A 26,331-nucleotide genomic window follows, 5' to 3' on the forward strand; every position below is an offset into this window, starting at 1 on the left:
TCTTGTTTGTAAGGTTACACGCTGCGTTAAGAATAAGAAACCCAGGCTTAAGTCCTTTCCTACTGCCCAGGCTTCTGAAATACAAGGGCTCATTTGGTCTGTGGTGCAATCTGAGATACGAAGAACCTTTCAGGCCAAAAATGGGACCATTCGGTTCATGGGTTGTCTGCTTGGTAAGCAGAGGAAAGTTCATGCTGCCAGTTTCTCTGATAAAGAATGGCAAGTGATATCTGAAAATTTGTTTATTTAATGTCACGGATTTTTTTCCCACCCAGATCCTTATATAGAATACATTTGTTTATTGGCTCATGTAGGAAACTCAGGTACTTCTTTGTTCTGGGCACTTTAAAGAGATAGATGATAGATAGATAGATAGGTTTAGAGGTTTTAGAGGGTGAGAGGCTGAGTATTTTTTTTTTCTCTGCACCATGCAGCATGTAGGATCTTAGTTCCCCAACCAGGGATCAAACCCACGCCCACTGCATCAGAAGCACTGAGTCTTAACCACTAGACCACCAGGGAAGTCCCTAGTCAGATTTGTTGTTCCTCAAAACACACTTTTATGAGAAGCTCTTATCCCCATTTGCAGGTGAGCAAATTGAACTACAAATATGTCTCTTTAAAAGAAAGTTGACTGACACCTCTCAGCATAACTTGTACACTTTTAGGGACAGTTTCTCCCGTGCTTAGTGTTAAATTGGCATTCGTTAACCAGCCAGCATCCATACAGATCATTAGGGTAACTTTCTGCACAGGAAGACTAAAACAGCATTTTCAACTACTAAAAGAGAAGCACTGCAAATCCACTGGTGGAAGAAAATGTATAGTAACAGGTGGCATATACAGAGCCGCATGTTCTTGTGTACAGTCATGCAGCTCAGAAACTCCAAGTTTCCTCGATAGGAAATTAGCTCCATGATGGAACGAGTGGAACATGGTCGAGGCTTCTGGACTCACCAGCTTACAGTGATTGACTGTTTCTCTAGTTTTATGATGTAAACAATGTCACAGGATCTCCTGCAGTCATCATTATCCACCGTCTTTCACTGATAGGCGTCTCCCCAGAACGGAGAGCAGTAATCAGATTCCTCTATCAGCCTAGACTATCTTGTTCTGAGAGACTGGCTATTTGCACAGTTGTGGTTCACACAAAGAGCAACTCTAGATGCAGGAAGCCCCTGTCATTTTACTTTCCCTTCATTTTGTTAAAGCAAATGAGCTTTGGAACCAAGTCCTGGTTCAATTCCTTGCTACTTTTGTTAACCTGAGAAAGTTAGCTTTGCTAAGCCTCGGTTTTCTCACCTGTGAAATGGGAATGATAAACCTATTTCCCAGAAGAGCTGAGCTAATTAAATGAGTAGATGTGAACAAAACACTTAACACAGTCCCTGACCCATGGTAAATACTGAGTTTTCACTATTAAACAATGTTTATAGGCTTCCCTGGTGGCTCAGACAGTAAAGAACCTGTTTGCAATGCAGGAGACCTGGGTTCAATCCCTGAATCAGGAAGAGCCCCTGGAAAAGGAAATGGCAACCCACTCCAGTATTTTTGCCTGGAGAATTCCGTGGACAGAAGAGTCTGGTAGGCTACAGTCCATAGGGTCTCAAAAAGTCAGATATGACTGAGTGACTGACTTTCATAGGCTTATCAGCTAAGGAGAAAGTTCAAACACATTATATACTCTGATGGAGAGGTCAAATGAAAAACAATTCTCAGTGTGAAAAGCATAGATATATTCTGGCATAGATATGTTCTTTGGGAGTGTGAAGTGGCAGCATCATAAGATCCAGGGAGTTGGGGAAGACTTCAAAGAGAAGGTGATGTACTTTATGGGTCCCCAAAGGGAAGTATGGGCACCACTTAGATCTCTATAGATTAAATATAGGCTCAAACCACCTGTCTTAGAACAATAAGACCCACTTCCCTATAGTTAGCAAAAATTATGCCTGCACCTATATTGATTTGTCTATAATGAACAGCTTTACTGATAAACATGTATATTGTAGTAGACTTGCTTGTAATTCCAGCAAATCCAATAAATTGATGATATCTGAATGTGGGATATGTAAGTAATCAGTATAATATCCTAGTAAATTCTAGAGATAAAATGTGTTGAAATTATGATTCTTCATCATTGCACGTAACATATTAGTGACTATATTTAATAGCCTAATTAGCAGTAAAATTTTATGAGTTAACATCACCATGGGAACATTCCCTTCTACATTACTGAGTTTTATCTGTAAATTTGTAACATGACCACAATCATCTCGAGGTATTTTTACACATTTTATTCAATGAACCTAAATGAACTTGCACTAATTAGATTTTCACTGCCAGTCTTGGTTTTATAAGTTTGAACCCACACACCTTCAGAGAACTCATGTGGTCTGGGGTGGTGCAGACTTGAAATCACTTTACAAACACAGAGATGTACCAGAGAGAAAAATTATTTAGCTGTGTCTGAAGTCTTTCCTAAATGGTTATTTCACAACGTTTAACATGAACGATTTCTCTAAATGAATAAAAAGCATATATAGTAAGACTCCTTTCTGGATATTTGCAGAACTCCTAGTTATAACTATGCGCCCAATATGGACAAACACTGGATTATGCAGTACACAGGACCCATGCTGCCCATCCACATGGAATTCACAAACGTTCTACATCGCAAACGGCTTCAAACTTTGATGTCGGTGGATGATTCTGTGGAAAGGGTAAGCCCATGAGCCTGCCCCAGGGATGGGTTTTGGTCCACTCCCCTTGCGTAGGTGCATTCTTGCCAACCCTGCTTTTGTAGTAGTTGTTTTTCATTTTGAGAGAGGGTGGGGGCTGGGTATTCTGTGAACTCATCATTCCCCCCCTCATCTTGTTCTCTTTGTAGGCTTGGTTCTTGTGGAGCCAGTAGCAAAAAGGAGATATTATACAAATCATGACATCATAAATCAAGGGTTATCACCACAAATACCTTCCGGGATTAAGCAAATAGTGTAGACAGCTAAAGCAGATCGAGTATAAGGCGATGGGGCATGGTGAGGATCATGGTGAAGTCAAATCTAAACTCCCTCATCTAAAGCAAGGAACAACTACTCAGCTTCAACTAATTTGGGTCATGTGAAAATATGGATCCAGTATTAAGTCTTCTGACTTTTAAAAGAAGCCAGAAATACAGAAATTCTATTTGAAATTTCCTGAATTTTAAAACAACATAAACCAAATAAGACGTTCCTAAAGGCTGGATGTAACTGGATCAGGCTCAGAGGTAGCCTGTTTTTAATCTTTGATAACTAAATATGAGGGATGATAGTCAAATTTGCTTTAAAATGGATTTTTCAAAGTAAAACCTTAAAGTTTGATGGTAGAGGTTGTTTTGTGTTTTTTTTTCAAATAGGCAAAAATAAGCCAGATTAAGAAAAGTTATATATTATATAAGAATCAACTGTATTACTAGACTTTTTCCCTCCAGGATTGCAAGCAACTTGAAAAATGTGTACAAACATACATGTTTGTCAGCCCTATTAAAGCTACTCTTGCCTTCTAAAAATAATGGAAAAAAGATTTGAGGGGGATCATGGCGGCACTATTGCCATCTTACGCCATCACAATTGTTTCTGACTGAGGTCTGTGCTGTGTTTCAGCTATATAATATGCTTGTGGAAACGGGTGAGCTGGAGAACACTTACATCATCTATACCGCCGACCACGGTTACCATATCGGGCAATTTGGACTGGTCAAGGGGAAATCCATGCCATATGACTTTGATATCCGCGTGCCTTTCTTTATTCGTGGGCCAAGTGTAGAACCAGGATCCATGTATGTATTTCTCTGTTTCCAACATTCAACTGTCATAGCTGGTGTACGTCTGAGATAATTCAATTACCAATCTCAGGGTCTGGTTTCCCTTAGTCCAAACAAAAAAGGGTGAGTGTAGGTTCATAATTTAGAAGACAAAACCTCCCGCCTGCCCCACCCCTCCCCCAGCCCTGCCACATGCTAAATTAACTAATGTCTACTCTTTCAAGAGAAACGAAAAATAACTGTATCAATGATTAACTCTCTCAAACCGACCAGAATCCATGAGACTGTGAACACAGACATAGAATGTGATTTTAGGTATGTCATCCTTACCTTCTTTGAATCGTTTTTTAAAATGATAACCAGTGCCATCCTCTTGGTTGCTTTTTTAAAAAATTATTACTGAAGAATTTTTAAAGAAAATTAAATGTTAACTTTAAAGTTTAAATAATTTTAGATACATTTTATTTAATTAAAATGTATTTAAATGAACTTTAAATGAATTTTAAGAAAAGAAGCCTGAAGGACTGAAATTCCATTTCTTCCATCTTAAGTCACTGCATCCCTTTGCATGTCAGTATTCCCATCATAAATGGGTTTTGTATGCCCTGCCAAGCACATCAGAATGTGTAATGTAAAATGAAGTCCTTTACATGAAACAGTTACGGAAACAGTGAAAGAAAAGAGTGCAAGTAGAATTCAAAACCTGGGATGACCCTTCAAGAGCATCCAGTCTGGACCTCTGATTTCACAATGAAGAAGCTGCACAGACAGGGTACTCACGCCTCTCTCAGAGTTTCCCCATCCTGGATGTGACAGCAGTGGGGCCCAGATGCCAGATAATCTGAGTCTCATCTACGTGGCTTGTCTGCTGCTGCATTCCATTGCATGCTGGGGAGGAAGTGATGGCAATAAGGCCCTCTTTGGGGAATGTTATTATGTCTTTCCCGGGCTTCCCGGATGGCTCAGCAGGTGAAGAATCCATCTGCAATGCAGGAGACACAGGAAACGCAGGTTCGATCCATGGTTCAGTAAGGTCCCCTGGAAGAGGAAATGGCAACTCACTCCAGTATTCTTGCCTGAGAAAAATCCCATGGACAGAGGAGCCTGGTGAGCTACAGTCCACAGGGTCACAAAGAATTGGACACAACTGGACGACACGTGCACAGGGGTCAGGTGCACACATGCATTGTCTCTCTGCAGACCACTGGAAACTCCTGGGGAAGCGTGGGATCTAGAGTTGGAAGGCTTTATGTTTGAAAGGCTAGGCAGCATGCATTGAATTCAAGTATAAAAACCTTGTGTCCTTTTTCAGAAGATTGATTTCAAAGCCCTAGTTCAACAGAGAAGTGATGGACTCTCAGGTTTCAGAAAAATATACACAGCCTACAAAACCCAAACATCAGGCCACAATTTGTCTGAGGTGTGGCCAGAGTTCAGGGGGACAAGCCTGTCTCCAACCTGACCCCTGTGACAGTCAGTCTTTCTCTTGGTCCCAGTGGCTGAGCACTCAGGCACCTCCCGCCATTCCTAGGCAACCAGATGAGAGGCTGTGAAGCAGTGAAGGCCAGGGAGTACTGGGATGGGAAAAAAAAGCCCTAGTGGGGCCCTCCACTGGTGCTGGGTCCCAGGCATGACCATCTTGTCCCTTTACAGAGTCCCACAGATCGTTCTAAACATTGACCTGGCCCCTACCATCTTGGACATCGCGGGGCTCGACGCACCTCCTGACATAGACGGCAAGTCTGTGCTCAAACTTCTGGACCAGGAAAAGCCAGGTAACAGGTGCGTCAGTTTCCTTCCCCTCAGCCAACCCCTAGCACACCAGCTCCCAGAGCCAGCCAGCAGCCAGCAGAAGTGGAGGCAAAATACCCTCCGCCCCCGGGGATCACCCTGAACTGAGCACCTCCTTGGCTGTTTGTGAGTGGCGTGTTGATGGAGATGCTGTCCTGGTCTTTGGGAAGCGAGGGGTGTTGCTTTAAATAAACTGTTAGCACAGATCTGTTTGGAAAAGTGTCCCAATGCCAACAGTAAATATTATTACTTTGCTTCCAGGTTTCGAACAAACAAGAAGGTCAAAATTTGGCGTGATACATTCCTCGTGGAAAGAGGGTAATTATTGGTTCCTGGGGTGCTTCTGGGAACGAGTCTTTGTGGGCAGCTCTCCCTGCTGGGAATGTTTTCCCCCTTATTTTGGTTTACTAAGCGTGTGGATTTCGTAAACCTAGTCATAAGACTCATCCTCCTGTGGCCAGCAGAATAATGACGGCTGAGTCAGAATTGCAAAGATGGGAGCACAGTCTTTATGAGGCTGTGGATTCCCATGGCATGTGTCCACCTCAGTTCCTAAGTGGACCAGTTAATTGACTTTCTCGATTATCCCTCCCAGGTTCTGCCTGATGCCCTTCCACTTCTTTTCCTTATGTGCCTTTCCTAGTTTTGAATAGATAAATAGATGAGATTGTATTAATAACTGTTCCAGAGTCATTTCTGGGTTTCTCCTTTCTATTTGTAATGTTCATTGTCTTTGTTTTTCTCAATGCTTACCCTAGGCAAGAGAAAAACATTTCTATCACTGCCTTTTAACAAAAACGAACTTTGAGCGCTATAAAGCGGAACGTTTATGCCCAAAGGTTTGAAATGAAGATTTTGAAGAAAGTGATTTTCCTTCCCTGATCTCCCGTCTTCATAATTCCCAGGTTGTAATGTTCCCAAAGGACTCATGAAATGTTGGGCTCCTGTGGGTAGAGACTGGATAACTATTTATTGCTTTTTGGAGAGTGTGGAGTCATGTGACAGGGAAGAAAGAAAAAGGCAGGTCACAGTGAAAGTCATTTCAGATCACTTCTCACATAAGCTTTTCTTTTTCTGTCAAAGGAAATTTCTACGTAAGAAAGAGGAATCAAACAAGAATATCCAACAGTCTAATCACTTGCCTAAATATGAGAGGGTCAAAGAACTGTGCCAGCAAGCCAGGTACCAGACAGCCTGTGAACAGCCCGGGCAGGTGAGTGATTCAGCAATTCTGCACATTCACGCATCTGCTTCTCCATTTCTAATGTAAAGACTTGCAACATGTCAGATAATGTACATTTATATTTAAGTAACCTTTTCATAGCCGTCATGGAGTGCTCACCCCTTTCCACTGACTGAGCAATGTCTGACTGTTCCCAGCTGGGTCTCCTCATCACTGCTTAGGCTTTCTCCATTTAAAAAAGATGGTGCTTCTAGTGAAATTTCTAAATATCCACCTAGTTAGCCAACATCAGTTGAAGATATCAGACTTAGGAAATGGATAGTTCTGTGTTAGAAAGTTCAGAGACTGTTTGCATCTAAGGAGAAAACCCCACCCCTCTTAACTGGTCATCAGGACATGTCAAGAGATAGCTTAATCAAGATCTGGGGCAGATACTGAGCCTCAGCAAACCACCCCAAAAGCCATGACTGGGTTTCCACACCCTGGAGTAAGATCAGATGTCATCTAACCCAGAGAGAAGGACAGAGTCTGTGACCAAGGTTGAGGAATGAAAAGGGAAAGCATATTCTATTTATTGTTTTATTCTATTTCTATTCTATTTATTGTTTCTACCTGTGCTCACAAAGTTATTGACATCAAATATTTCATTAGACTCACTCATCTTCATTTATAGAATATTAAGTAGAGAACTCAGGGCTACCCAGAACACCAACTGTTACCAATAAGAACTAAAGAATTACCATGCAGTGAATTAACACAGATCTGTTTTTTTTGTTTTTTTTTGGGGGGGGGAGGAGGGGTGTTATTTCAATTTCTGTGTATTTTTTCTTTCCTTTTTTAAAAAATATAAATTTATTTATTTTAATTGGAGGCTAATTACTTTACAATATTGTATTGGTTTTGCCATACGTTGACATGAATCTGCCATAGGTGTACACGTGTTCCCCATCCTGAACCCCCCTCACACCTCCCTCCCCCTCCTATCCCTCTGGGTCATCCCAGTGCACCAGCCCCAAGCACCCAACCTGGACTGGTGATTCATTTCACATATGATAATATACATGTTTCAGTACCATTCTCCCAAATCATCCCACCCTCGCCCTCTCCCACCGAGTCCAAAAGACTGTTCTAAACATCTGTGTCTCTTTTGCTGTCTCGCATACAGGGTTATCGTTACCATCTTTCTAAATTCCATATATATGCATTAGTATACTGTATTGGTGTTTTTTTTCTGACTTCACTCTGTGTAATAGGCTCCAGTTTCATCCACCTCATTAGAACTGATTCAAATGTATTCTTTTTAATGGCTGAGTAATATTCCATTGTGTATATGTATCACAGCTTTCTTATCCATTCATCTGCTGATGGACATCTAGGTTGCTTCCATGTCCTGGCTATTATAAACAGTGCTGTGATGAACATTGGGGTACACGTGTCTCTTTCAATTCTGGTTTCCTCGGTGTGTATGCCCAGCAGTGGGATTGCTGGGTCATATGGCAGTTCTATTTCCAGTTTTTTAAGGAATCTCCACACTGTTCTCCATAGTGGCTGTACTAGTTTGCATTCCCACCAACAGTGTAAGAGGGTTCCCTTTTCTCCACACCCTCTCCAGCATTTATTGCTTGTAGACTTTTGGATCACAGCCATTCTGACTGGTGTGAAATGGTACCGCATTGTGGTTTTGATTTGCATTTCTCTGATAATGAGTGATGTTGAGCATCTTTTCATGTGTTTGTTAGCCATCTGTATGTCTTCTTTGGAGAATTGTCTGTTCAGTTCTTTGGCCCATTTTTTGATTGGGTCATTTATTTTTCTGGAATTGAGCTGCAGGAGTTGCTTGTATATTTTTGAGATTAATTCTTTGTCCGTTGCTTCATTTGCTATTATTTTTTCCCATTCTGAAGGCTGTCTTTTCACCTTGCTTATAGTTGGCTTTGTTGTGTGAAAGCTTTTAATTTTAATTAGGTCCCATTTGTTTATTTTTGCTTTTATTTCCAACATTCTGGGAGGTGAGTCATAGAGGATCCTGCTATGATTTATGTCGGAGAGTGTTTTGCCTATGTTTTCCTCCAGAAGTTTTATAGTTTCTTGTCTTACAGATCTTTACTCCATTTTGAGTTTATTTTTGTGTATGGTGTTAGGAAGTGTCCTAGTTTCATTCTTTTACAAGTGGTTGACCAATTTTCCCAGCACCACTTGTTAAAGAGATTGTCTTTTCCCCATTGTATATTCTTGCCTCCTTTGTCAAAGATAAGGTGTCCATAGGTGCGTGAATTTATCTCAGGGCTTTCTATTTTGTTCCATTGATCTGTATTTCTGTCTTGTGCCAGTACCATACTGTCTTGATGACTGTGGCTTTCTAGTAGAGACTGAAGTCAGGCAGGTTGATTCCTCCAGTTCCATTCTTCTTTCTCAAGTTTTGGCTATTTGAGGTTTTTTGTATTTCCATACAAACTGTGAAATTATTTGTTCTAGTTCTGTGAAAAATACCGTTGGTAGCTTGATAGGGATTGCATTGAATCTATAGATTGCTTTGGGTAGCATACTCATTTTCACTGTATTGATTCTTCCGATCCATGAACATGGTATATTTCTCCATCTATTTGTGTCCTCTTTGATTTCTTTCACCAGTGTTTTATAGTTTTCTATATATAGGTCTTTTGTTTCTTTAGGTAGATATATTCCTAAGTATTTCACTCTTTTCATTGCAATGGTGAATGAAATTGTTTCCTTAATTCTCTTTCTGTTTTCTCATCGTTAGTGTATAGGAATGCAAGGGATTTCTGTGTGTTGATTTCATACCCTGCAACTTTACTATATTCATTGATTAGCTCTAGTAATTTTCTGGTGGAGTCTTTAGGATTTTCTATGTATAGGATCATGTCATCTGCAAACAGTGAGAGTTTTACTTCTTTTCCAGTCTGGATTCCTTTTATTTCTTTTTCTGCTCTCATTGCTGTGGCCACAACTTCCAAAACTATGTTGAATAGTAGCGGTGAGAGTGGGCACCTTTGTCTTGTTTCTGACTTTAGGGGAAATGCTTTCAGTTTTTCACCGTTGAGGATAATGTTTGCTGTCGGTTTGTCATATATAGCTTTTATTATGTTGAGGTATGTTCCCTCTATTCCTGCTTTCTGGAGGGTTTTTATCATAAATGGATGCTGAATTTTGTCAAAGGCTTTCTCTGCATCTGTTGAGATAATCACATGGTTTTTATTTTTCAATTTGTTAATGCGGTATATTATGTTGATTGATTTGCGGATATTGAAGAATCCTTGCATCCCTGGGATAAAGCCCACTTGTTCATGATGTATGATTTTTTTAATATGTTGTTGGATTTGGATTGCTAGAATTTTGTTAAGGATTTTTACATCTATGTTCATCAGTGATATTGGCCTATAGTTTTCTTTTTTTTTTTTTTTTGGCATCTTTGTCAGGTTTTGGTATTAGGGTGATGGTGGCCTTATAGAATGAGTTTGGAAGTTTACCTTCCTCTGCAATTTTCTGGAAGAGTTTGAGTAGGATAGGTGTTAGCTCATCTCTAAATTTTTTGTAGAATTCAGTTGTGAAGCCGTCTGGTCCTGGGCTTTTGTTTGCTGGAAGATTTCTGATTACAGTTTCAATTTCCGTGCTTGTGATGGGTCTGTTAAGATTTTCCATTTCTTCCTGGTTCAGTTTTGGAAAGTTGTACTTTTCTAAGAATTTGTCCATTTCTTCCAAGTTGTCCATTTTATTGGCATATAGTTGCTGATAGTAGTCTCTTATGACCCTTTGTATTTCTGTTTTGTCTGTTGTGATCTCTCCATTTTCATTTCTAATTTTGTTAATTTGATTTTTCTCCATTTGTTTGTTGATGAGTCTGGGTAATGGTTTGTCAATTTTATTTATCGTCTCAAAGAACCAGCTTTTGGCTTTGTTGATTTTTGCTATGGTCTCTTTTGTTTCTTTTGCATTTATTTCTGCCCTAATTTTTAAGATTTCTTTCCTTCTACTAACCCTGGGGTTCTTCATTTCTTCCTTTTCAAGTTTCTTTAGGTGTAGAGTTAGGTTAATTTCACTTTTTTCTTGTTTCCTGAGGTCAGCCTGTATTGCTATGAACTTTCCTCTTTGCACTGCTTTTACAGTGTCCCATAGGTTTTGGGTTGTTGTGTTTTCATTTTCATTCATTTCTATGCATATTTTGATTTCTTCTGTCATTTGTTGGTTATTCAGCAGTGTGTTGTTCAGCCTCCATATGTTGGAATTTTTAATAGTTTTTCTCCTGTAATTGACATCTAATGTTATTTCATTGTGGTCAGAAAAGATGCTTTGAATGATTTCAATTTTTTTTAATTTACCAAGGCTAGATTTATGGCCCAGGATGTGATCTATCCTGGAGAAGCTTCCAAGTGCACTTGAGAAAAAGATGAAATTCATTGTTTTGGGGTGAAATGTCCTATAGATATCAATTAGGTCTAACTGGTCTATTGTTCCATTTAAAGTTTGGGTTTCCATGTTAATTTTCTGTTTAGTTGATCTATCCATAGGTGTGAGTGGGGTATTAAAGTCTCCCACTACACAGACCTGTTTTTAAGGAAACTGAGAACATAGGAACACAAACTGATTTAAGCACTCTTGCTTGAAATCTATGCTAGCTGGGAGAAATACACTATGTCACAATGAGAGGGACTAAATTTCTTCCTAAGTCATTATAACTTAGAACAGAATTGGAGGAAAGAGAAAATAACATATATTGAGCTTTTGCCTTTTTTTAATATTCTGAGCCTAACACATCTTTTATTTTTTTATGGAAAGACATTTTATACATAGCAGTGTGTACATGTCAACCCCAAACTCCCAATCTGTAAGGCACTGTATGCAGTGTTTTATACACATTAGCTCAATTTAATCATCACCCTTGTCGAGAGAGGCATAGTCATTTTCATTTTACAATCTGGGAATCCATAAATTGTCTGATTCCAAAACTCAGACCACTTTGTGCCTTCCAGGTAAATTTTTAACAAGAGGAAGAGAAGTTCAATTCTGTCTTTTCTTTCTTTTTTTTAATCTGACCTTTGGATAGTCACACAACTAGCCAACACCAGTTCAAGGTATCAGATGCATAAAATGGGTAGCCCAGTTATTATTAAAATGGCCTCGTTTCTTATACACTTTTTATATGGCATCTAACCATATTGAATAGATGTTCATTATAAACTACTTGACCCTCATCCGCTCTGTGTTTCCTTGTGTCTTTTCGTACACAGGAATCCCTTTGAAGTGGAAAAAGGTGAGGAGGGAGGGCTATTGAATTAAGGGATAAAACCAAGCCTTCATAGCACTCTGCTAAGCCTTAATTTTCAAGTGTTTAGTGGAGAAGCTTAGACCTATTCATTATATTTTAATTTGAAGTCTCCAAATCCTTCTTGTGGAAGCTCCAAGTAGTATTATGACTAAAACCTCAGAATTGTTTTGTACCTCTAAAACGATTTTTATGAGGCAGCCTCAATAGACTAATTTTACTTCTATTCAGGAGTTGGAAATGTTCAGTGTTAAATATATCTCATGCACATTAGTGATCTGGTTGCTATTTCAGCTAAGTGGAGAGACTTATAACCCTTTGAAGATAAGGTTCATGGCCTACCTTTCAGTATACACTTTTACAAACCTCTCTATGTGGCTCATGCTGAAATTTTAATTTATGTCCTCAAGGGCAAACACAGCATAAACTAGATTACTGGCCCCAGCTCTTCACTCATATGCTGAATGCCAACTATGTTAAAAACTCCACTTTCCTTTTTTTTTTTTATAGTTTTCTAAATGCGTTTTGCCCCCATGAAATGCTTTCATGTGTGGCTCCCTGGAATTTTCCTCTGTTGCTTCATTTTGTTAATCACTCTGAATTTGGTTTCTATCACATGGCTCAGATGGTAAAGAATCTGCCTGCAGTGCAGGAGAATTGGGTTCAATCCCTGAGTCAAGAAGATCCCCTGGAGAAGGAAATGGCAACCCTCTCCAGTATTCTTGCCTGAAGAATCCCATGGACAGAGGAGCCTGGCAGGTTCCATGGGCTCGAAAAGAGTTGGACACAACTGAGTGACTAATGGCACCCGACTCCAGTACTCTTGCCTGGAAAATCACATGGGCGGAGGAGCCTGGTAGGCTGCAGTCCATGGGGTCGCTAAGAGTCGGACACGACTGAGCGACTTCACTTTCACTTTTCACTTTTCACTTTCATGCATTGGAGAAGGAAATGGCAACCCACTCCAGTGTTCTTGCCTGGAGAATCCCAAGGATGGGGGAACCTGGTGGGCTGCTGTCTATGGGGTCATACAGAGTCGAACACGACTGAAGTGACTTAGCAGCAGAGTGACTAATACTTTCACTTTCACATAAGAGAACATTAGCAATGATCTCTTTGAGAAGTGCTTGAATTAATGGGCAAAGAATTAGACTTGGCACAATGGTGATTTCTTTCAATAGGTAGTGGCAAACCATGCCTTTAGAAGCTGAGAACTTTGAGAAATTTTTGAGCCTCTTCAAGGCAGTTATTAAACCTATAAGTCCAACCTGACATAGCTTGGTTATATTCTATAGAATCTTTGTATGTTGGTTTTTTGCTCTTTCTTTTTGGCTCTACTTTGAAGATTACCTTTTTTAAAAAAATGATAATTTTCATTTATTATCATTTATTTATGATATTAAATAAAGTTATCTTTTGTTTATTTATTTGGCTGCTTTGGATCTTAGTTTTGACATATGAGATCTCCATTGTGCCATGCAGGATCTTTCTGCAGCCATGGACTCTGCAGTTGTGGTGCAAGGGTTTAGTAGTTGTGGCATGCAGGCTTTGTTGCTCTGAGGTTGTAGGGTCTTAGCTCCCTGACCAGGGATCAAACCCATGTCCCCTGCATTGGAAGGCAGATTCTTAACCACTGAACCACTAGAGAAGTCCCTGAAGATTATCTTTTTATTTACTATATCATTGACTTTTAGAAGGGAAGAAAAAGTCCAGAATAATGAGACTGTTCAGGATCGAGATGACAGCCAAGTCTTGAACTGACTTGCTTGGGTTTTCTTTCCTTGATATGGGTTTTACACCTGGCCTGTGCCCTGCTTTTCTTCCTCTCACCAAGGTTAGCTGCCTTCCTTCCAAGGGAACACCCTTGGTTTGACTCTCCATGGAGCGTAGAGAAAAAATCAGCACCATTAGCCTGATTCTTTTCACTGCTAATCCCCAAAAAAGATAGTGCCTTCCCCCCACTCCTCCAACAGACCCCATGTCTGGTCTCCTAAGGATGGTTTGGTACGGTCAATGTGGATTCAGGAAGTGGAGTAAATAAAAGAAGGAGCAATGTGAAGTTCAGAAGTTTGGGTTAGAATATTGGCATCCACTCCCTTTCAGTTGTATCTTCTTTCAGAAGACGGTTTCTCCTGGGTCTTGGATGTTCTGTCTCTGGAAAGAAAATTGATCTGTGTCTTGGGAGGATAAAGTGCCATCATGTATGTAAAGTTCTAGGTGAGCTTTAAAGTAGTGTATGAGTGTTGGATGCTGGGCGTTATTATTGTTCCAGGCCATCTTACCTGTTGTTTTCATTCCTATGAAGCCAATAGGGAACAAAAATGGGCCAGAATCCCAGACATTTGGCATCACTTCTCCACATCATGTGAACTAAACAACCAGCAGGGACTAATTAAAATAGCATGGACATATGTGTTTGCATTACTTCCATGTTTCTGAATTAATGCAAGGCTGAGTGTGAGTTCCCATCACTCTGTAAGCTGGCATGACACCCCCAAGCATATTTATGTACACACTATACACATATACACACACACGCACACAATCATATACACAAGCTCAACTTTGTGTGAAGTTGGTTCAATGGAGAACATAGATCAGTGATGCTCAGTTCTTCTGCACATCACTATCACCTGAGGAGCTTTTGCAAGTGCTGATGTCCAGCCTCACCCCAGACCAATCAGATGAACATGTTTGCAGGGATGGTCAAGGCATGTGTGTTTTTTAACAGCATTACAAACCACAGACCTGGAATCTAAGAATGTCAAAGTTGGAAGTAGGCTTAGAAATCTTCTGATCAGATGGTATCCTTTTCCTAATAAGGAAATTTAGATCCAGATAACTTAAGCCACCAACCCAATGTCAAAACCTGCATCTCTTCACTTCATGTTCAAATCTTTTCTTCCCCAGAGCGTCCTGCCTCTGCAAAAATGTAAGACAGTAGATTTTCTGCTTGAAATTGTCAATGACATTTGCCTCCATGAATCCCTCACAGCATCTAGGGTAGCAACTCTCAACCATGACTTCAGATTAGAAATACTTAAGCAGCTTTGGAAATGCCCATGTTCGAATCTCAACCCAGACACATTAAATCAGAATCCCTGAGGATGGGGCCCAGATGGCAGTGTTTTGTTTTGTTTTTTCAAGCTCCTGGGTAATTCCTTTGACCAGCCAAGATTGAAAACCAGTCATGCTGGAGGAGGGTGGTCATTTTTTGTTCCTCTTCTAGGTATAGATATTGATTTCTTAAATAGGAGTTACATAAAAGAGAAGTTCCCTGGGCATTCCATTTTGAAGTACATTTTATACATATATTCTCTGTCCTTTGAAAGGAAAAAAGCAACTTGTTTTCTTTTTATAGAGCAAATGGCATGTCCTTTTGTTAAATCATTGAATTCCAGCATCTTTGTAATTTATTTGCCTTTCTACTGTTGTATCAATACAAAATCAAAGATCTGTTAAAATTCTGAAAAGACCTCAGCATCAGGCAAAGAAAATTAAAATGTAGCCTGTTGAGTGTAAACTGGTTTAGTGCCAGGATCTATGCTGTCATCCAAAAATTATCCCTCTGACCAGAGGTCCTTCTGACCCTTTGTGACCAGCTGCAGAGCAGGAATAAAAAGGCATTTGCCAGGAAGGTCTGGCTAGAATTGTTAGTGTGCCAGAAATGGACCGCCTGTTTCCAGAAACCCGCTGAGCCCTGGTGAAGATCACAGTATGGCTTGTAGCCATCCCCTCCCCACCTCCCCTTGCCCTGGCTCTCTGGGCTCCAGAGAAATCGGCCAGAAATACGGAGCCTCCAGATGCCATCCTCTGGCTCAACTCTCGTCTCAACAGGGAGAGTCTCAACTAACCTCAGTATGGAAGGCTAGTCTCCTGCACGCTTCAGCCTACACTGAAGGATGAGGCTGAATGGCTGGGCATTTCCCTAGGTGCTTGGCTTCTTTACATTTTTCAGAACACAAATCGCAGGGTTACCATCTTTAGTAATGCTCCAAACAACTCAGAAACAAACGTTGAGGACAGACGCTTTTCCCATCAACTGCATGTGATCCCAGCTTATTTAATTCATACTCTCTCATTTCCCACTGTGCCCACCCTGGTCAGGTTCCTCTCTTCCCTCTGTCTCTCTGTTTCTCCTTTTCCTTACTAAGTTTTATTGGAATATAGTTGCTTTACAATGTTGTGTTAGTTTCTGCTGTTCAGCAAAGTGAATCAGCTATGTTGTTGTTCAGTTGCTGAGTCGTGTCCAACTCTTTGTGACCCCATGGACTGCAGCACTCCAGGTTTCCCTGTCCTTCACCATCTCCCGGAGCTTGCTCAAACTCATGTCCACCGAGTCAGTGATGCCATCCAACCATCTCACCCTCTGTTCCCTTCTCCTCCTGCCTTCAATCTTTCCCAGCATCAGGGTCTTTTCAGATTCTCATTAGTTGTCTATTTCATGCATAAGAGTGTTTGTGTGTCTCAAGCATCACATTCTCTCCTGCATGTTAGTTGTCACCTCTGCCTTCCCAAGTGTCATTCCCTCAACCTATCGGCAGCCTCACACTCTGCCCCAAACCACTCCCCTTTTGTCTCCGTGTCCTCGTCATCCAGGATTGCATCCAAGCTGTTCGCTTAGTATGTGACTGCAGGCACATTACTTAACCTAACTCTGCCTCAGTTTCTTTATCTGTGACATGGGCATAAAATAGTACTTGCCTCCAGGGGTTGCTGCAAAAGACTGTAGGAGTTAAATGTATCCACAGGAGTCCCCAGCACGTAGCAAGCACTCAACAAATACTAGCTATTGATTGTTAGCCAAGGTCAGTTCACCAATTTTATTTTCCCTCGTTTGCAAGAACCATACTTCTTCCAACATTCCAACAGTGACTTTTACAAATGGTTATTCACATTAAAATCTAAAGGAAGAAACATTTTCTCTTTTTTCTGGTTTTCCCTCCCCCCTCCAACCCCTGCCCCATCCTGTTTCACCCCATCTCAGAGAAAGCAGGAGATAAATATCTTCAGCACAAATAACTCTATTTCATGTTTATGAGAAAGTCTGAAAATAACTTGAGCTAGTAGCAGTTTGAACAAGGATGTTTATATGGCCATATTCCTCAGTGTTGAGAGGAAAATTCTTTTTTTAATTCAAGTATAATTGATGTATAACATTGTATTAATATCAGGTGTACAATTTAATGATTCAATATTTGTATATATTGTAAAGTGATCACCACAATAGTTACCATCCATTAACCCATGGTTAAAATTTGTTTTTCTTGTACTGAGAACTTGTTAAATGTACTCTCTTAGCAACTTTCAAATATGTACTAGGCTGTTATTAACTGTGGTTACCATGCTATACATTACACCCTCAGGGGGTTATTTCATAAATGTACATTTGTATATTTTGACCACTTTTACCCATTTGCCTACATTCACCCTACATGAGTTTTAGCAAACTCAAGGAGATAGTGAAGAACAGGGAAGCCTGGCGTCCTGCAGTTCATGGAGTCACAAAGAGTCAGACACAGCTTAGCAACTGAACAATAACCCCAAGTGAAAATTCTAAATACATGTCCTCATGCAGGTAACTGCCTCTCATGATGTCAGCACTGGGTTAACAGATAACCAGGTTATTAGAAAATTACTATATCATTGTTATATCTCAGAGAATATAATCTGACCTGCATTAGAGCCAAATCCATGTAAATAGGAAGTATAATAACAGAGAACTAATGCACGTGCATATATGTATATAAAATTAAGCTTTCATTACAGCGTACCTTCAAAAAAGTTGTCACCAATTTTTTTCCTTACTCGTGAAAATGGGTATAAGTGGTATAAATAAGATTATTTATACTCATCCCTGGTGCCTCAGATGGTAAAGAATCTGCTTGCAATTCAGGAGACCCAGGTTCAATCCCTGGGTCAGGAAGATCCCCTGGAGAAGGGAATGGCAATCCACCCCAGTACTCTTGCCTGGAGAATCCGATGGACAGAGGCTACAGTCCATGGCATTGCAGAGTTAGATACGACCAAGTGTCTTACTAAATACTTAGTAGGACAACACTTACTGAATAAGTTTACAGGGCATTCTTAATCAATCTGAGAAATACATACAATTCAAAATGTAGAAACTATAATGATCCTCAAGTGGTTACTTCAGGAAAGGGAAGTAACCAGAGTTCTATCATCATCTAATACTATGCTAAACTTTTTTTTTTTTTTTGGTCACAACTCATGGCATATGGCATCTTATTAATAGTTCTCCCACCAGGGATTGAACTCACACCTCTTGCATTGGAAGCGTAAGACTTAGCCACTGAGCTGCCAGGGAAGTCACTGTCCTAAGCATTTTATATGGGACATTTTTTCACCTGAAAACTCTTCTAAAAATAGATATTATGCCCATTGTAAATATGAGGTTTAAATGGGATAGTTACTTGACCAAATTTGCACAGTTAGAAGCGTGACAAGTCTGTGTTCAAAACAAGATCTGTGTGATCTGAAGCTTGCAACCTTCCCACTAAACACTAATTACTATATTTAAGACAGCTTACAGCCAGGGAACAGAGACTTGCCCAAGGACTGGGTAGGCATTGTTAAAGGTCAGTTATAATAGTTCTGCCTCAGATTCCTGTAGTGCATCTTTTCTTCAGAACTCCAAAAATGGTCAACAATTTGTTCTCATGACAGATCCTTGAAGCCAGGAGGAATAAGTGTTATTTTACCAGATGTGGAATCTGGAAGAAAAAAGAGATGCTACAGTTTGCTCTAGGCCATAGAATTAGCAGCAAAAGAAAATTAAAATTGAGGTCCTCAGATCCCTAACCCAATACTTATCCCCATTAAAAATGACTACCTCTCATAAAGCTTCCATTAGGTAAACTTCTGTAAATAATAAAGTGTGTGTGTTCAAAAATAATAATAATAATAGCAACTACCTTTGCTGAGTTCTTCCTATGAGTTACCTCTACTGCTCATGACCCTATAAAAATTTAGATGGTGTAACTGACTTGCTGCCCATCCTGTAGCAATGTGATAAATTTAATATATTCAAATCGGGCTTTTCTAGCTTGAAAGTCCAGATTTTTCCACTCAGCCACATCAATATGCATATGAAATGCCATTCCCAGGTCCCAGGCAGAAGATAGGCGATATTCAGTGCTACAAAGTCCTACACTAATAAATGAATTATGGTAGTACTTTAGGTTGGGCTTCCCAGATAGCTCAGCTGGTAAAGAATCTGCTTGCAATGCAGGAGACCGTGGTTCAATTCCTGGGTTAGGAAGTTCCCCTGGAAAAGGAATAGGCTACCCACTCCAGTATTCTTGGGCTTCCCTGGTGACTCAGATGATAAAGAATCCGCCTGCAATGTGGAAAACCTGGGTTCAATCCCTGAGTCAGGAAGATCCCCTGGAGGATCCCCTGGTATGGCAAACCACTCCAGTATTCTAGCCTGGAGACTCCCCATGGACAGAGCAGCCTGGTGGGCTATAGTCCATGGGATCGCAAAAAGTTGGATGAGACTAAGCACAGCATGGCACTTTAGGTTATTGTGGAAATTAAATGAATAAATTTTTATATAAAACACCCTAGACCAGTACCTGGTATCAAGTAAGAGTTTAATAGGTGATGATAGTGTGACATCTCCCCTTAGATTGGATTCCACCCAAACAGCTGCACACATGACTCTTTGAACCAAAAGAGCCAACCTTCTCTTCTTCCTCAGGTGTGACTTACCTTCAGTTATATATTAGCTTAGCAAAAAGTTAATTCACTTTTTTCCATAAGATTTTTGGTCAACCCAATATAGTCCATCCAGAACACTTAGACACAGTTACTAAACAGAGTGATTAAATGCTGAGTTAAACTCACAGAATGATTCATGCATGAGACTTGGTCCGTCCCCTTCATCCCAAGTTTCAGCATAGTTGGAAAGGCTCACATGAAATAATAATAACTTTGGAATTATTGAAATAGTTCTCTCGAGCACCTTGCACATGGTAGATGGGCGGAAGTATTTGTGGAATGAATGTATTATCAACACAGACTAAGATATCAGAGAGGGAGGAGGAGGGCTGAATTGATGTTGTCCCAGAAAGCAAGAAAGGAATTTGCAGGAGTAAGTGGTTGGAGAAGATGGAGAAAACTGGATTTGGCCATTAACCGATTTACCAAAAAAGTCCAAGAGCTTAGATAAAAGCGAGGCAGTGTGACATCTGTATTTCAGGGGGGGCACTTACTTCAGGTCCCATTAGCCTTACCTGATCTCAGGCTCTCATCTGATTCCAGCAACTCTTCTGCAATGGAAAACCATCTCATTACCAGGAGTATGTAAATGACCTGCAGCAGGTTTCAGAGCTATTCCTTTAAAACTTCTCTTTCTCCACCTCCGTCGATAAACTCTCCAAGTAAGATGACCATTTGAGTTGCTGCTATTTCCAGGTTTTATTGCTCAGCCATAAAAATTGTCATGATATAGAACACTAAAATGACTGTGGCCCATGTGCGGTAATTACATTTCATTAAAATTCCTAGTATGCTTGCCACTAAGGAGATTTTCAAAGCCTTTAGCTAATTACTCTATCTAATAGGGTCTATGACTTGTTCAGAGAGCCCGCGGTACAGGAAATTATTGGCGTTTTTGTCAATGACTTCTGTGTCATACAAGAATGTGTATATAGGCAGTGTTTGGGGTATATGTATATGCGCATATGTATATACGTGCGTGCATCTATGTATGTATGTTTGATTTTATGATACGTCATCTGTGCCAATGACCATGCTAGACCTTAGATGAGGTTAAATTCAACTCTTCAGGAAAGAAACACACTTTTTGTTCATTTCTGTCCCATTGGAAATCAACAAGGAATTTGGCTAATGGGAAAATGCAGGTTGTAATCCAAATAGGATAAGTCACTAAAAATTTTGCCTGTATTTTTGTGTTCTACGGGAATCTACTTGTCCCCTCAGCTCTTCCAGGGCAAAAAAAGAAAAATTTTAATGCACTGTGGTTTTAAAACTAAGGAAGGTTTTCAGTACAGTTGTGTTTTACAAATTACTGTTTGCACTGAAGTTGAGATAAACTGGAATACAGAAAGACGTAAAGCCATCATTTTTTCAAGAATAAAGAGAGCCACATTTTCCTGTCTGATAAAAAATAGAGCATTTCTTAAATTAAGTTTCTGCTTGGCTGTGAGTTGAATCCACTGATGTCTTCTTTTGCTACTACAAACATTAAGTAATCAACACTTGGTTTTTGAATGGATGAAGTAGCATTTCAGGTGGATGGATGTGTCTTAAACCACTTGGATTTAAGACAGATATATGATATAAATACTCAAGCACCACTGAGTCCCACACATTTTGGAGCTATGAAATATTATTTGTTTTAGACACTTTCCATGAGCAAGAATTTTATTTTTTTATTTTTGCACAAGGTCTTCATTGCTGCATATGGGCTTTCTCCAGTTGAAGAGAGCGGGGGCCACTCTTCATTCTGGTGCACACGCTTCTCATTATGGTGACTTCTCTTGTTGTGGAGCACAGGCTCTAGGAACACGGGCTCAGTAATTGTGGTTGAAGGGCTTAATTGCTCCTGGGCATGTGGAAACTTCCCACACCAGGGCTCAAACCCACCTCTCCTGCATTGGCAGGGGGATTCTTAACCCCTAGACCACCAGAGAAGCCCTCCAAGAACTCTTCTGAGAATTTCCTGGCACCTCCTTAAGCTAATTGGCCCTATCTAGGAGTGCAGTACACAAACCCAAGCTTAGAAAGCACTGATCTCCATGTTAAAAAAAAAAAAAAAACTGCATAGCATCAGCTCCATGAAGTTTGCAGCTAAGAATGTGTGAAGATTGTCTGTCATTTATCAACTAACTGTCTGGTTAGGGTTAGGGTACGGGTTAGGGTTGGCTTCCCTGGTGACTCAGTGGTAAAGAATCCACCTGCCAATGCAAAAGAATTGCTTTCGATCCCTGGAGAGGGAAGAGCCCCTGGAGAAGGAAATGGCTACCCAGTGCAGTCTTCTTGTCTGGGAAATCCCATGGACAGAAGAGCCTGGCAGGCTACAGCCCATGGGGTCACAACAAGTCAGACACGACTTAGTGACTGAACAACAACAACAAAGGGTTGGGGTTAGGAGAGAGTGAGGAGAACTGGTTACTCATAAAGCACATAGTTCTGCCATTGAAGATGAGCTGGGAGTGTCCATCTATTCAACTGGAGCCATTAGCTAGCCAGGTCACACCAGTACATTTCTTCACACTCAAAAATATGCACAGCCCTCTCAAAGGCCATCCATCTGAGCTCCTTAGACCTAAAAGAATACCTTCTGCCCTCCTGTGGGATCCTACTGCAAAGAGGTCCAGTAACCAGTTGTGAATCTAAAGCAGTGGTCTTTAACCCAGCTTCACATTACAATCACCAGGGAAGCTTTGGAAAAATCCCAATGTCCAGCCAAGGTGAGAACCACTGATCAGATGTATTCATAACTCCTATGTGCCTTATCAATTTGAATTCATATTTGCGTTTTTTTTGTTTGATTTGAGTTAAATCATCTCTAATTTGGTTAGTCCTTAGATTATTCTTGACTTCTTGCCTTTTCTTGATTTTGTAAATAGGTAGTTATTTGTCTTGTCTCTTGAGCTCCTGCTTCTCTGGACAGAGAATTACATTCAAAGCATTCTGGCCAAACCACTAAAGAAGGTTGTTACCTGGTGTGTCTTGAAATAGTTTAATTCAACAGCACAGAGTGTATAGGAGCTAAAGTGAAATTATAGAACACGTTCTAGATGGCAGGGATTTGGGAGCTCTATGATAGGGCTTCCCAGGTGGCACTAGTGATAAAGAAGTCGCCTGCCAGTGCAGGAGACAAAAACTCAGGTTCCACCCCTGGATTGGGAAGGTCCCCTGGAGGAGGACATGGCAACTCACTCCACTGTGCTTGCCTGGAGAGTCCCATGAACAGAGGAGCTTGGCAGGCTACAAACAGTCAAACATGACTGAAGGATTTAGCACACACAGGTAGAAGCACAAAGGCTGCTGTGATCATCCAACAGCTACTGGAGGCATGTGTGCGTCCTGTTGCTCAGTTGTGTCTGACTCTTTGCGACCCTCTGGACCCACTGTCCCTGGGATTTTACAGATGAGAACACTGGAGTGGGTTGCCATTCCTTTCTCCAGGGGGATCTTCCTGAGCCAGGGATCAAACTTGCATCTCTCCTGTCTCCTGCATTGGCTGGCAGATTCTTCATCGCTAGTGCCACCTGGGAAAGCATGTGACTCCGTTAAGAGAAAACAAACTGTGGCTCAGCATGACGGCCCACTGTGAAGGGTTGCACGCCATTCTGTACACTAGTGTCAGTGCCGAGCTTTACCTTGCATCAAAATAGTCCTCCAAGATACAGGTATAACAAGGGGATACGTGAGATCATTGCACAGAAGGCCTGAAAAAACATCTGTTATCTAATCATTTTTCATTTATTTTCATGTATATTTGAAAATATAAAACTGGCACAACAAACACATAATTTTACAAGAATTGTGGCTTTCGCCACAGTTTAGAAATATACCCATTTTTAAAAAAAGTGGGGGGCTTCCTTGGTGGCTCAGATGGTAAAGAATCCACCTTCAGTATAGGAGTATGTGCTCAGTCACTTCAGTCATGTCTGACTCTTTAGACCCAGGTTGAATCCCTGGGCTGGGAAGATTTCCCTAGAGAAGGGAATGGCTACCCACTCCAGTATTCTTGTTTAGAGAATTCCAGGGACAGAGGAGCCTGGTGGGCTACGGTCCATAGGGTAGCAAAGAGTCAGATGTGACTGAGCAACTAACTCTTCACTTAAAGAAAAAAAAGTATCAATAAAAAAATTGTACACAGGTGATACTCATATGTGGATGTGGGGAAAAAAACACAAAAGTTTGATAACTTTATATTGTACCATGTTGTAACAACCATGATCAACTTACAATGAATGTCATTATTCTTCCCGTTTGCCAGATTAATGTTTTAGGGAGAGAAAAGGGAAAATAGGAAGATTATCAGATCTTTAAGTCAGTTATAGAGGATTCTATGAAATAACCCCCAGGCAAAGAGCTATTATTTCAGCCAGGTTTGATACCCATAAAATGGGGGAGGGGCACTGAGATGTTATGCTGTGTCATATTTGTCCAGAGTTAAGCCAGAAATTTCTGTAGCTTGGCCTCTCTGTGCAGCATGCAGAATCTTAGTTCCCCCACTGGAGATCAAACCCACGTCCCCTGCATTGGAAGCATGGAATCTTAACCCCTAGACCGCCAGAGAGGTCCCACCTCTGTAGCTATCTTAATAGAAAGCTCAAACGAGAAAGCCTAGTGCCAAGGGAACCCTCTTACACTGTTGGTAGGAATGCAAACTGGTACAGCCACTATGGAGGACAGTGTGGAGAGTCCTGAAGAAACTGGAAGTAGAGCTTCCATATGACCCAGCAGCCCCACTGCTGGGCATACACACCGAGGAAACCAGAACTGCAAGAGACACGTGTACCCCGGTGTTCATTGCAGCACTGTCTACAATAGCCAGGACACGCAAGCAGCCTCGATGTCCATCGGCAAACGAATGGATAAGGAAGCTGTGGTTCCTATACACAAAGGAATTTATCACTCAGCTATAAAAAAAGAATGCATTGGAGTGAGTTCTAATGAGGTGGGTGAAGCTGGAGCCTATTATTCAGAGTGAAGTAAGTCAGAGATACACCAATACAGTATATTAACACATATATATGGAATTTAGAAAGACGGTAACGACCCGGTATGCAAAGCAGCAAAAGAGACTCAGATGTAAAGAACAGACTTTTGGGCTATGTGGGAGAGGCAAGGGTGGGATGATTTGAGAGAATAGCGTTCAACCGTATATTACCATATGTAAAATAGATGACCAGTGCAAGTTCGATGCATGAAGCAGGGCGTGCTCTGAGACAACCCAGAGGATAGGGTGGGGAGGGAGGAGGGAGAGGAGTTCAGGATGGGGGACACATGTGCACCCATGGCCGATTCATGTCAATGTATGGCCAAAACCACCACGATATTGTGAAGTAATTAGTCTCCAATTAAATTAATTTTTAAAAAACCCAGTAGCAGCTCCCCATGCACGTCTCTTGAGAAGGTGAACCCTGCCTCTTTCAGCCAGGTGTGCACTGTTTGTAGAAGGATAAGAAACGTCACAGAGGAAGCCCGGTTCATCTGCTCATGTCTGTGTGTGTGTACGCATGTTAGTCGCTCAGTCGTGTCCCACTCTTTGCCACCTCATGGACTGTAGCCTGCCAGGCTCCTCTGTCCATGGGATTTCCCAGGCAAAAATACTGGAGTGGGTTGCCATTCCCTTCTCCAGGGGATCTTCCTGACGCAGGGATCGAACCCAAGTCTCCTCCATTGCAGGCAGATTCTTTACCGCCTGAGCTACCAGAGAAGCAAATGTTCTTGTCTGGCGTGTATGAAATTTGGCTCGCCCTCATGATGGACTCAGGTTAAATTCATTTCTGTCTTTCTCATATGCCACTCTTACTGGCCTCGAATTAGAAACTCAAGGGCAGAGAACAAAGCAGCCAAGTTTGTTTTTTCCAGAAAAAAGACGGGTCTGGTGAAAACAGCCCTGACGGCTGTGCTCTGTGGCTTGGTGAGTTAAGTAAGGGCTTTTCCATGTTTCATTCAAGACTCTGTTTAGTCTGGATGCTGAGGATTTATGTATCAATTCTTGGCTCTGGTGTCACTGAGGTAGTTCTGATTTCCTGTGATTTCGTGGCCATCTGTATTCGCCTGCAGTGAAGGAAATAACTAAGAGAACAGGAGTCAACTTATTCCAGGGTCACCTGAAAGCTGGCCTTTTTTCGTGCGCTCTTTTTAACGGTGTTGCCAGGGTTCTAAAAACAAAAGCGGCAGTCCTTAATTAGAAACACCTGATGTGGGTGTGTAACTGGCTCTCACGTTGGCTCTTGCAGAAGTGGCAGTGCGTCGAGGACACGTCTGGCAAGCTTCGAATTCACAAGTGCAAGGGCTCTGGTGACCTGCTCGCCGTCCGACAGAGCACGCGGCCCCTCTTTCGTGGCTTCCAGGACAAGGACAAAGAGTGCAGTTGTGGCGAGCCCGGGTATCGGGCCAGCAGGAGCCAGAGAAAGAACCAGAGGCAGTTCCTGCGGAACCAGGGGGCCCCAAGTAAGCCATTGCCTGTGACCCTCTCGGTGGTAGGCTGAGGCTTTCAGGCTTGGCTGTTAGGAAGGCAAATGAGCCTTGATCCATCTA

General features: G+C 41.2%; 1 protein-coding gene across 2 annotated transcripts in view; it reads left to right on the forward strand.

The window, feature by feature from the left end:
* SULF1 (sulfatase 1) overlaps window positions 1-26,331 on the forward strand; it is a 195,143-nt gene that overhangs the window by 144,016 nt on the left and 24,796 nt on the right. For both annotated transcript variants that reach the window (XM_040261350.1, XM_040261351.1), the window contains exons 8-13: window positions 2,570-2,720; window positions 3,642-3,817; window positions 5,456-5,584; window positions 5,855-5,911; window positions 6,677-6,806; window positions 26,031-26,244. In XM_040261350.1, the coding sequence (XP_040117284.1) occupies window positions 2,570-2,720; window positions 3,642-3,817; window positions 5,456-5,584; window positions 5,855-5,911; window positions 6,677-6,806; window positions 26,031-26,244 (857 nt within the window). The remainder of the gene's footprint in view (window positions 1-2,569; window positions 2,721-3,641; window positions 3,818-5,455; window positions 5,585-5,854; window positions 5,912-6,676; window positions 6,807-26,030; window positions 26,245-26,331) is intronic.

The sequence above is a fragment of the Oryx dammah genome, unplaced genomic scaffold (assembly GCF_014754425.2).
Source record: "Oryx dammah isolate SB20612 unplaced genomic scaffold, SCBI_Odam_1.1 HiC_scaffold_19, whole genome shotgun sequence".
Classification (NCBI taxonomy): domain Eukaryota; kingdom Metazoa; phylum Chordata; class Mammalia; order Artiodactyla; family Bovidae; genus Oryx; species Oryx dammah.